At 50.4% G+C, this 12300-nt stretch overlaps 1 protein-coding gene across 1 annotated transcript in view; it reads right to left on the reverse strand.

Moving 5' to 3' along the window:
• LOC101011728 (radial spoke head 10 homolog B) overlaps positions 1 to 10281 on the reverse strand; it is a 39136-nt gene extending 28855 nt beyond the window's left edge. The window contains 4 exon segments of the mRNA XM_031665876.1: positions 3536 to 3604; positions 4648 to 4723; positions 6171 to 6502; positions 9781 to 10281. Of these exon segments, the coding sequence (XP_031521736.1) occupies positions 3536 to 3604; positions 4648 to 4723; positions 6171 to 6502; positions 9781 to 10062 (759 nt within the window). The 5' untranslated portion in view covers positions 10063 to 10281.
• Between the last annotated feature and the right edge of the window lie 2019 nt (positions 10282 to 12300).

A 12300-nucleotide genomic window follows, 5' to 3' on the forward strand; every position in this document is an offset into this window, starting at 1 on the left:
GTCCTGTGGACGGTTCCAAGAGCTGCCTGACCTCTGACTCTGTTCTTGTCTCTCCTGTGGACACGCACTGAACATCCCCCTCGCATTCTCTCTCTTCCTTGTCTGCATTTCCCATCCTCTCTCATCCGACCCGACCACTGGGCGGAAGCTCAGGCAGGAGGAAATATCTGGGAGGTTGCAGGTCAACCGAGCTCGAAGGAGCGAGCAGGTGACGTTGGAAAGTCACTGGCTTCCAATCCTGACCCGGGGAACTTCGAATTCTTAGAACCCACCTTGGCAGGGCACAGTGGCTCACGCCTGTAATCACAGCACTTTGGGAGACCGTGGGGGGAGGATTGCTTGAGGCCAGGAATTTGAGGCCAGCCTGGGCAACATAGGGAGACCCGTCTCTAGAAAAATATTTTATTTATTTAATTTGTTTTTGTTTTTATTTTTGAGACAGAGCTCACTCTGTTGCCCAGACTGGAGTACGATGGTGCCATCTCGGCTCACTGCAACCTCTGCCTCCTGGGTTCAAGCAATTCTCCTGCCTCAGCCTCTAAAGTAGCTGGGATTACAGGCGCCCACCACCACGCCCTGCTAATTTTTTTGTATTTTTAGTACAAATGGGGTTTTGCCATGTTGGCCAGGCTGGTCTCGAACTCCTGAGCTCAGGTGTTCCATCCGCCTCAGCCTCCCAAAGTGCTGGGATTAACAGGCGTGAGCCATCATGCCTGCCTTTTTTTTTTTTTTTTTTTTTTGAGACAGGGTCTCACTCTGTCACCTAGGTTGGAGTGCAGCGGCACAATCACAGCTCACTGCAGCCTCGACCTCCCGGGCTCAAGTGATCCTCCCACCACAGCCCCCCAAATAGCTGAGACTACAGGCGTGTGTGTGCCACAAGCCTCACTAATTTTTAAATATTTTGTGGAGATGGGGTTTCTCTATGTTGCCCAGGCTGGTCTGGTCTCAAACTCCCAGCCTCAAGTGATCCTCCCACTTTGGCCTCCCAAGTAGCTGGGACTACAGGTGCGTGCCACCAAGGTGCAGTGGTCCACGCCTATAATTCCAGCATTTTGGGGGTGCTGAGGTGAGAGGATCTGTTGAGCCCAGGAGGTTGAGGCTGCAGTGAACTATGACCACTGCATTCCAGCCTGGGCGACAGAGCAAGATCCTGTGTCTAATGGAGGGAAAAAAAAAAAAAAACCCCGCTCGAAGGAGGTGAATTCACTGTTCCGTTCAGGCTTAGTGATGACTGGGGAAGTCCCTCTTTCTTTTTCCTTTTTTTTTCCCCCAAGAGGGAGGATTGCTCTTGTTGCCCAGGCTGAGTGCGATGGTGCAGTCTCGGCTCACTGCAAACTCTGCCTCCCAGGTTTAAGCAATTCTGCCACCTCAGCCTCCCGAGTAGCTGGGATTACAGGCGCCCACCACCACACGCAGCACATTTTTGTAGTTTTAGTAGAGACGGGGTTTCACCATATTGGCCAGGCTGGTCTCAAACTCCTGACCTCAGGTGATCTGCCTGCCTCGGCCTCCGAAAGTGCTGGGATTACAGGCATGAGCCACCGCGCCCGGTCAGACAATCCCTCTTTCTGCCACAGGTCATCAAAATATTCTGTAAACAAGTCAGTCAACAGCCTGCCCCAGGGGCACCTGCTAGGGAACCCGCTCTGCCCAGGACGTTTGAGTGGGCAGCAGGCAGCACCTGCACACCACGCAGCAGCGTCGGGTCCTCTTCCAGGAACCCGAACTCCCTGGAGGCAGCCAAGTCAGCAGAGAAAAGGGGCAGCACAGCCTGGCCTGACCACTAGCCAGGACCCATGAGGCCAGCCGGCCTCTCTCTGAGGATGCTTCTAGGAGACCCCGGTGTCCTGCCCAGAAGCCCCCGACTGCACTGGAGTGGGGATCTGTGCCTGCAAAAATGACCTCCCCACCTGCCGAGAGTTTCCCGAGACAATGAGGCACAGGGGGGTTCTTGGTAAATCGCCATTTAAAGACCAGAAATTGGCCCGGCGCAGTGGCTCACGCCTGTAATCCCTGCACTTTGGGAGGCTGAGGTGGGCAGATGACCTGAAGTCAGGGGTTTGAGACCAGCCTGGCCAACATGGCGAAACCCCGTCTCTACTAAAGATACAAAAATTAGCCGGGCGTGGTGGCGCGTGTCTGTAATCCCAGCTACTCTGGCAGGAGAATTGCTTGAACCCAGGAGGTGGAGGTTGCGGTGAGCCGAGATCCCGCCACTGCACTCCAGCCTGGGCGACAGAGCAAGACTCTCTCTCAAAAATAAAATAAAATAAATAGAATAAAATAAGGACCAGAAACCTTGCATGTCAGTCGCTGTCCCATGGGAAGGGAGCTGGCATGAATCCAAGGTGGGGGCCCAATCCTCAGGCTCCCCTGGAACTTGGAGATCCTCCTCGCCCCGCCAGTGAGGGCCAGTCCCTCCCTCTCTCTCCCTGCTCCTCTCACCGCCCAGCTGCAGTTGGCTTCCCGGCCCAAACTTGACTCCATCATTGCCTGGGTGTTATTTGAATAAGTGCATTATGCGCATGTGTTTTAAATGTCATCATTACCATTTATAAACACCATCTGTTAGCAACTCTGCATTTGAGAATTTTAGAATAGCATTTCAGGCGCTCACTCACTTTGTGGCTGGGAATTGAGCCTGGTACAATCCCTTGGAGAACAATTTGGTCCTTGCAATCAGTTTAAAAATACACATTCTCCTCAACCCCGCAAGACAGGTGAAATGAACGCCACATAATGGAATACACGCAGCCAGTAAAAACAGATCTGCATCCATGGATATGGTTTCATCTCAAAATTAAAGGTATAGGCCAGGTGCGGTGGCTCACGCCTATAATCCCCAACACTTTGGGAGGCCGACGTGGGAGGATCGCTTAAGCCCAGGAGTTCGAGACCAGCCTGGGCAACACAGCAAGACCCTGTCTCTAAAAAAAAAAAAAAAAAGTAAAAATAAATTAGCCGGGTGCCGTGGAGCACACCTGTAGTCGCAGCTACTCAGCAGGCTGAGCCGAGAGGATTGCTTGGGCCTGGGAGTTTGAGGCTGCCATGAGTCATGATCTCACCACTGCACTTCAGCCTGAGTGACAGAGCAAGACCCCATGTCAGACTAACTAACTAAGTAAATGTGCCAAAGAGAGTGTGTAATAAACTGTGTGTGTGTGTGAAAAGCAAGACAGGCTACAGAAGGTCCAGGCTGCCGTGAGTCATGATTGCACCACTGTACTCCAGCCTGGGCAACAGAGCAAGACCCTGTCTCCAAAAAAAAAAAAAAAGTAGGACAAGCTGCATACATGTTTGTGTGCTCTCTGTGCTGAGAAGGCGTCGAATACCTCTAGAACACACAAATGGAACCAGTAACAATTCCTTCTGGGTCCGGTGCAGTCATGAATTACTAGATCCTCTGGTTTTGTGAATTTCTCTTAACCTATATGCTGAATTACATCCACGAAAACAGTCTGTTCAATTGTGGGAAACTGATTGTTCCATCCAACAATCACAGTTTAGAACTATAACTGGTTATATGCCTCACCTCGCATTTTAATCCATCGGCCCAAATATAAGTCCCTTGTCCATGCATGAGTCCTTCTGAAAACATACCCTTCAAAACAAAGCAATGACAAATGCTTAGAATGCAGCTGACATTTGAGATGGGGTCTGGTTCTGTCACCCAGGCTGGAGTGCAGTGGTGTGATCATAGCTCACTACAGCCTCGACCTCCCAGGCTCCAGCAATCCTCCCACTTCAGCCTCCCGAGTAGCTGGGACTACAGGCATCCACCACCATGCCCAGCTAGTTTTTGTATTTTTTGTAGAGACAGGATTTCACTGTGTTGGCCAGGCTGGTCTTGCAATCCTGAGCTCAAGCAACGCGCCCACCTTGGCCTCCCAAAGTGCTGGGATTATAGGCAGGAGCCACCGCGCCTGGCCGGCCGCTGATAATGGTCTCCCACAGCTGCCTTATCCCAGTTTCCCGTGTGTGAAGATGCTTGTCTGTGCACTCAGCAGCAGCTGCGTCCTACTGAGTCCTACTTTGAGCTGGCTCCACGCTGGGATCCATCCTTCTCTAAAAAGGATCTAAGAGGTCCTCATCTTCATGACCTAAGGATGACCTCAGCTACAAAAATATGTTCTCAACTGGGTGTGGGGGCTCACACGTGCAATCCTAGCACTTTAGGAGTCTGAGGCAGGAGGATCACTTGTGCCCAGGAGTTCAAGACCAGCCCTGGCAACACAGCAAGTCCTTGTCTCTACCAAGAAAAAAAAATTTAATTAGCCAGGTGTGGTAGCGCACGCCTGTAGTCTCAGCTATTCAAGAGGCTGAGGAGGGAGGATCCTTTGACTCCGGGAGGTCAAGGCCACAATGAGCTATGACTGTGCCACTGCACTCCAGCTTGGGTGACAGTGAGACCGTGTCTCAAGAAAAAATAAAATAATCAGGAAAAGAAACAAATCTAAAATAACTTGTATTATACTGAGCATTATTTTTACCTTAAATAGGTAATCAGGGTTCAGAATAAAATCAGCATGAAGAGCTTCCAATTTCTTTTGAAGCGTCAGTGGATTTTACTGAAGATTTGCAAATCTCTGACCATCACCCCACACCTTCCTCCCCCTCCTGCAGGTTCTCAAACGCGCAACTCACACGATAGGTACAACCGCCTTGAAAGACTGCGAAGCCTTTTCCCTCGTACAGCCCACGAACTTTCTCCCCTTCATAGCTACAGAGAAATAAAGGGAATTCAAGGTAATGAACAATGTGAATACACCCAGGTGACAGTGGGTTAAAATATATAACTACGTAATGGGAAGAATGAAGTCGAAAATATATATATATACACACACACACACACACAGCTAGAAAGTGGAACAGGTCACCAGGGGTTTCAAGGTGGGATGAGGAATCAAAGAGTTTGGGGTTTTGTGTTTTGTTTTGTTTTTTTCGGGTTTTATTTCGAGACGGAGTTTCACTCTGTCATTCAGGCTGGAGTACAGTGGCGTGATCTCGGCTCACTGCAAACTCCACCTCCCGGGTTCAAGTGATTCTCCCGCCTCAGTCTCCTGAGTAGCTGGGATTACAGGCGCATGTCACCATGCCCAGCTAATTATTGTGTTTTCAGAAGAGAGGGGGTTTCACCATGTTGGCCAGGCTGGTCTCAAACTCCTGACCTCAAGTGATCCACCCACCTCAGCCTCCCAAAGTGCTTGGATTACAGGCTTGAACCACTGGACCTGGCCTGGAGTTACTATTTAATAGATGGTTGTACAATACTGTGAATGTACTTAATGCCATTGAATTGCACACTTAAAATAATTAAGATAGTACATTTTGTAATATATGTTTCACCACAATAAACTCTCTCTATATATATATGCCATGGGGCTCTACATTTGCCACTTGAGTGATGGGCTTACTAGAGGCCCAAATCTTAGCATCACACAACATGCCCTTGTAACCTGCACATGTAAACCCCTAAATCTAAAATACAATAATTTTTTTTTTTTTTTTGAGACGGAGTCTCGCTCTGTCACCCAGGCTGGAGTGCAGTGGCCGGATCTCAGCTCACTGCAAGCTCTGCCTCCCGGATTTACGCCATTCTCCTGCCTCAATCTCCCGAGTAGCTGGGACTACAGGTGCCCACCAACATACCCAAATTTTTTTGTATTTTTTAGTAGACACGGGGTTTCACCGTGTTAGCCAGGATGGTCTCGATCTCCTGACCTCGTGATCCGCCCATCTCGGCCTCCCAAAGTGCCGGGATTACAGGCTTGAGCCACCGTGCCCAGCCCAATAATTTTTTAAAATACATAAAATTACCTTCAGGCCAGGCACAGATTATGTCTGTAATCCCAGCAGTTTGGGAGGCTGAGGCAAGTGGCTTACCTGAAGTCAGGAGTTCGAGACCAGCCTGGCCAACATGGTAAAACCCCGTCTCTACTAAAAGTACAAAAATTAGCTGGGTGTGGTGCTAGGTGTCTGTAATCTCAGCTACTCAGGAGGCTGAGGCAGGAGAATTGCTTGAACACGGGAGGCGGAGGTTGCAGTGAGCCAAGATCGCACCACTGCATTCCAGCCTGAACAACACAGTGAAACTCCGTCTCAAAATAAAATAAAATACACCGCCTGACTGGCAGTGTGATACCTTATGGCACCCCCATTAAAATCACCTCTCCACGATGAGTTTGGTCAGAATGGACTCTTCGTATTGGGTGGCATCTTCATTCTGCTGAACGTTTCGGGGGTCTTTTTTGGGTTTCGCTTCGTTAAGCTGCATTCCCAGCAACGGGACGCCAGCTGGGGACATCTCTTGCCTAGTGGTGTTGCCATCTTGTTTGGAAAAGTCTAGATTATCAGAGTGAGATGAGGGAGAGCGGGCCGACTTGTCCCCTCTTTTGTCTGTTTTTCTTTCACCATTGCCTTGGGAAGATCCAATGGTTACTTGAATCAAATGATTCCTTTGGTTCAGAGCTGCTTGTTTCAAAGCACTGATGAGTTTTATCTGAAAAATAAAAATTACGTCTCCAAACACTTGGGGTTTTCATTTGTAGTTAAAATTTCAGTTTTACAACACAATGTCATTATCATTCTCCTGCCAAAGTCTGAAAAATTAGTTACCACGGCCGGGTATGGCGGCTCACACCTGCAATCTCAGCACTTTGGGGAGGATCATGTGAGTCCAGGAGGTCGAGATCAGCCTAGGCAACGTAGTGAGACGCCCCCTCTCTAAAAAAAATACAAATAAATTAGCCAGGCATGGTGTCACATGCCTGTAGTCCCAGCTACGAGAGAGGCTCAGGTGGGAGGACTGCTTGAGCCTGGGAGGTCGGGAGATCACACCATTGCACTCCAGTCTAACAGAGCAAGACTCTGTCTCAAAAATAATAATAATTACAAGTTTCAAGCACCATCAGTTTATAAATATATAACCTCAACACTGCATTGGTTGTTCCCAAAATTTTTTTATTTTTGAGACAGAGTCTCACTCTGTCACCCAGGTTGGAGTGCAGTGGCACAATCACGGCTCACTGCAGCCTTAACCTCCCAGGCTCAGGCTATCTTTCCACCTCAGTCTCCCAAGTAGCTGGGACCACAGGCATGCATCACCACACCTGGCTAATTTTTTTTAGAGACAGGGTCTTGCTATGTTGCCCCGGCTGGCCTGAGCTCAAGCAATCCGCCTGTCTCAGCCTCCCAAAGTGCGGGGATTATAGGTGTGAGCCACTGCACCTGGCCCTAAAAATTATTTAAGTTGCAACCATTGTCTAGCATGCTTTCTTGAAAGGTATCCCTACACATGAAAAAGGCTACTTAACCTCTAGGAGGTGGGCAGATCATGAGGTCAGGAGATCAAGACCACCCTGGCTAACACGGTGAAACCCCATCTCTACTAAAAATACAAAAAATTAGCCAGGCGTGGTGGCACATGCCTGTAATCCCAGCTACTTAGGAGGCTGAGGCAGGAGAATCACTTGAACCCAGGAGGCAGAGGTTACAGTGAGCTGGGATTGCACCACTGCACTCCAGCCTGGGCAACAGAGCGAGACTCTGTCTTAAAAAAAAAAAAAACCCTCTCCTTATAGGTCAGCATTGTAAAGTGTGCAAGAGCTGGATTCAGGGTCCTGCACTGTCCATTACCAGTTCTGTGGGTTTTGTGTTGTTGTTGTTGTTTTGAGACGGAGTCTCACTCTGTCATCCAGGCTGGAGTGCAGTGGCGCGATCTCAGCTCACTGCAACCTCTGCCTCCTGGGTTCACGCCATTCTCCTGCCTCAGCCTCCTGAGTAGCTGGGACTACAGACACTTGCCACCAAGCCTGACTAATTTCTTTCATATTTTTAGTAGAGACAGGGTTTCACCGTGTTAGCCAGGATGGTCTCGATCTCCTGACCTGGTGATCCGCCTGCCTCGGCCTCCCAAAGTGCTGGGATCATAGGCGTGAGCCACTGGGCGTGGGTGCCTGGCCCAGTTCTGTGTTTTTGAGTTTTGTTGTTGTTGTTGTTGTTGTTGTTGTTTTGAGATGGAGTCTAGCCCTGTCATCCAGGCTGGAGTGCAGTGGCAGGATCTCAGCTCACTGCAACCTCCGCCTCCTGGATTCAAGCGATTCTCCTGCTTCAGCCTCCCGAGTAGCTGGGGTTACAGGCGCCTGCCACCACACTCAGCTAATTTTTGTATTTTTAGTAGAGATGGGGTTTCACTGCATTGGCCAGGCTGGTCTCGAACTCCCAACCTTGTGATCTGCCCACCTTGGCCTCCCATAGTGCTGGGGTTACAAGCGTGAGCCACCACACCCCGCTGGTTTTCTTTTTTTTTTTTTTTTTTTGAGACGGGGGTCTTGCTACGTTTTTCCCAGGCTGGTTTTGAACTCCTGGCCTCAAGCAATCTTCCCACCTTCTCCTCCCAAAGTGCTAGGATTGCAGGCATGAGCCACTGAGCTCGGTCAAGTGCTGTGTTCTAAAGCAAGTTGCTTAATCTCCTCTGCCTCACAAATAGAAATAACAGTACCTTGTATCATAAGAATTAAATCGATGACACAGAAAAATCCCTAAGTACAGGGTACAGAGCAAAGGCAATAAATTGAGTGATTATCTCGTCCCTTTCCTGTTTTCGAACTTGAAATCATTGGTTTCCTACTCTCTCTAGCACTGCCATCGATTGAGCGCCTCTCATATGCGAGACAAGCAAGGAACGGTGTGCTGGAGTGGCGTTTCCAGCGCATCGTTGCTTGAGTTGTATTTCCAGCGCGTCGTTGCTCGAGCTCCGTTTCCAGCTCATATCTTTGCTTGTCTGGCATATGAGCTGCGGTGCAGGGTTTCAAAGCCATAGTTCACGACTTTCCTAATCTGGCCCCACCGAAAGCACCCTGGTCCATCAAGCAGGATGCATAGGTGAGCCATGTGGTGAAGGCCAGGTCTGGTCCCTTTTCATAGGCCCGACGGGTGCAGTGAGCCCTTCTTGCCCTCTTCTTCCTGGATGCCATCCTCTGGCAACCCCAGCCTCCAGCTGAACCCACCTCCAGCCTTCTCTCTTCCTCCATTGTTTATTTATTGAGACAGGGTCTCGCTCTGTCCCCCGGCTGGAGTGCAGTGAGTGGTGCGATCTCGGCTCACTGCCACCTCCGCCTCCCAGGTTCAAGTTATTCTTCTGCGTTAGCCTCCCAAGTAACTGGGATTACAGGCGCCCGCCACCACTCCTGGCTAATTTTTGTATTTTCAGTAGAGACGGGGTTTCACCATGTTGGTCAGGCTAATCTCGAACTCCTAACCTCAGGTGATCCTCCCACCTCGGCCTCCCAAAAGTGCTGGGATTACAGGCCTGAGCCACCGCGCCCGGCCAAGCTTTCTCTCTTCCTTCAAACACTCACTACCTTGCTCCTTCACACGCCCGACCACTGTCTCAGCGAAGCCGCCCCTGGGTCACCTAGCCCAAGCTGCTCTCACCTCTAAATTTAAAGGGGCCTTTACTACGAGGTTTACGGTCCTCTGTCAGTGACCTACAAATAAGTGAACTACAAATCAAGCCAATTTCGTTTCTCAGTGCGTGTTTCCTAATGTTTCCTCTGTTCTCCCGGGCTTAAGGAGAGGCCATCTCTCTCCCGTGTCTACGGTGAGGCGGGAAGAATGGGCTCCCTGCACTGGTCGGCCCGGCCTAGGCCCTCCTCGCCCATCACGCACGTGCTCGGCTCCTGGGAGGCCGCGTCAGTCCGGCCGGCCGGGAAGGAGCAGGACCCGGTCGCCACCGCTGTCCCGGCTACGCATGACCCCGCGGCCTGGGGCGCTCACCTCGCTCCAGGAGCCCAGAGACCTCGCCGGGCTCGGGCGAGGTGTTGCAGGGCTCTCCGCGTCCCAGATCCCGCTCTGGTCTCCAGGCAACCGCGGACGCCTCCTGGCCCGCCCTGTGCTCTTAAAGGGGCCGCGCGCCAGCGCCAAGTAGGTGTCCCGCCCTTGCTGGTCCTGAAGGCCAGGGGGAAAGGCTGGGCGCTGGAGGCAGCAGGCCAAGGGTTTCCCAGCTCTGCTAACTGCTTCATCATAAAATAGGAATAATGCAGGCATTAGTTTTTCCATTGCTGCTGTAAACAAATTACCATAAATTTAGTGGCTTGAAGCAACACAAATTTATTATCCTACAGTCTGTAAATTAGGCCCACAGTGCTGGTTCCTTCCAGAGGCTCCGGTGAAGCATCCGTTTCCTTGCCTTTTCCAGCTTTTCCAGAAGCAGTCCCCAACCTTTTTGGCACCAGAGACCGGTTTCGCAGAAGGCAATTTTTCCACGGATGGGGGTAGGGAATGGTTTCAGGATGATTCAAGCGCGTTGCATTTACTGTGCATTTTATTTCTATTATTATTACATTGTAATATATAAGTAAATAATTCTACAACTCACCATCATAGACTCAGTGGGAGCCTGAGCTTGTTTTCCTGCAACTAGACGGTCCCATCTGGGGGTGACGGGAGACAGTGACAGATCATCAGGCATCAGATTCTCATAAGGAGTGTGCAGCCTACATCCCTCGCGTGTACAGTTCACAATAGGGTTTGTGCTCCTACGAGAATCTAATGCCCACCGCTGATACGACAGGAGGTGGCGCTCAGGTGGTAACACCAGCCATGGGGACTGGATCTAAATACAGATGAAGTTTTGCTGGCTTGCCCGCCCCTAACCTGCTGTGCGCCCTGGTTCCCAACAGGCCATGGACCACTACTGGTGTGTGGCTGGAGTGCTGGAATCCCTGTTCCAGAGGCTACTTGCAATCCTTGACTAGTGGTACCTCCTTCCATCTCCAAAACCAGCAAGGCAGCTTCTCTCTGGCCAGCAGGGAAAGGTCTCCACCTTCGAAGGACTCACCCAATGGACTGGGCCCACCCAGACAATCCAGGATAATCTCTCTACTGCAAGATCCTTAACTCGGCCAGGCAGTATGGCTCACACCTGTCATCTCAGCACTTTGGGAGGCCGGGGCAGGTGGATCACCTGAGGTCAGGAGTTCAAGACCAGCCTGGCCAGCATGCAACACGGTGAAACCCTGTCTCTACTAAAAATACAAAAATTAGCCAGCTGTGGTTGTGAGCACCTGTAATCCCAGCTACTCAGGAGGCTGAGGTGGGAGAATCACTTCAACCTGGGAGGCAGAGGCTGCAGTGAGCTGAGATCACGCTATTGCACTCCAGCCTGGGCAACAGGAGCGAAACTTCAAAAAAAAAGAAAAATTCTTCAATCAACCTGCCGAGTCCCTTCTGCCATGTGAGGCAGCCTGGTCACAGGTTCTGGGGATTAGGACACAGCTGTCTTGGGGGCTGTAATCCTGCCACAGCTGCCAGTCTGCAGAGTTCGTAAGTGGGATCCTGCAGACGCCAGCACAGTGCCAGACACGATGGCACAGTTACTACTGTACTGCCTCCTCCATCCAAGGGATTCTGAAGCAGGAAGGGGAGCCCTCTCTTCCTTGAAGCCCAATCTGGGGAAGGGGTGGGGCAGCGGGGGAGTCACATCCGTCCTCACTGGGCCCCCAAGAGGACATCTTTACTTCCATTTTCAGCCCAGTTCAAACAGGACAAGGTTCCATGAAAACTACTTGAAAAGACAGACAGGGATTCTTATATTCCCAGAACCACTCAAGGCCAGTAACTGGAATGTTCTATAGTTCACACCCTGAGGAACCAAATCACAGCATCAAATTATGGGAAAATCAAACTCTTTTTGCTCCCCTGCGAGGACAGCACTTTGCTACCTTCGCCGCACAGAGGAATGTTTAAAAATAGTGACCCCTGTCGCATCCAGTCATTTTCTTCTAGCCGGGCAGAGAATCCCCCTTGTTTAAAAATTTAATGTGAATCAGGACTGAGAATCACTAACCCAAAAGGACCCTAATTTTAAATTTATGAAATTAAACAAAGATGAATTTAATTATTGTTAAGGGTTGAAAGTTATACACTAAACTATGTCCAGCCAGAGCAGAGGGCTGAGTGACTTCCACAGCGGTTTGTTTTGAGACGACGTCTCACTCTGTCGCCCAGGTTGGAATGCAATGGCACGATCTTGGCTCACTACAACCTCCATCTCCCGGGTTCAAGAGATTCTTCTGCCTCAGCCTCCCGAGTAGCTGGGATTACAGGCATGCGCCACCACTCCTGGCTAATTTTGCATTTTTAGTAGAGGAGGGGTTTCTCCATGTTGGTCAGGCTGGTCTCAAACTCCTGACCTCAGGTGATCCGCCTGCCTCCGCCTCCCAAAGTGCTGGGATCACAGGCATAAGCCACCACGCCCGGCCCAAGTGTTCTTATTTTTATAAAATATGTTCCTGC

Source organism: Papio anubis, chromosome 4 (genome assembly GCF_008728515.1).
Source record: "Papio anubis isolate 15944 chromosome 4, Panubis1.0, whole genome shotgun sequence".
NCBI classification, from domain to species: Eukaryota; Metazoa; Chordata; class Mammalia; order Primates; family Cercopithecidae; genus Papio; species Papio anubis.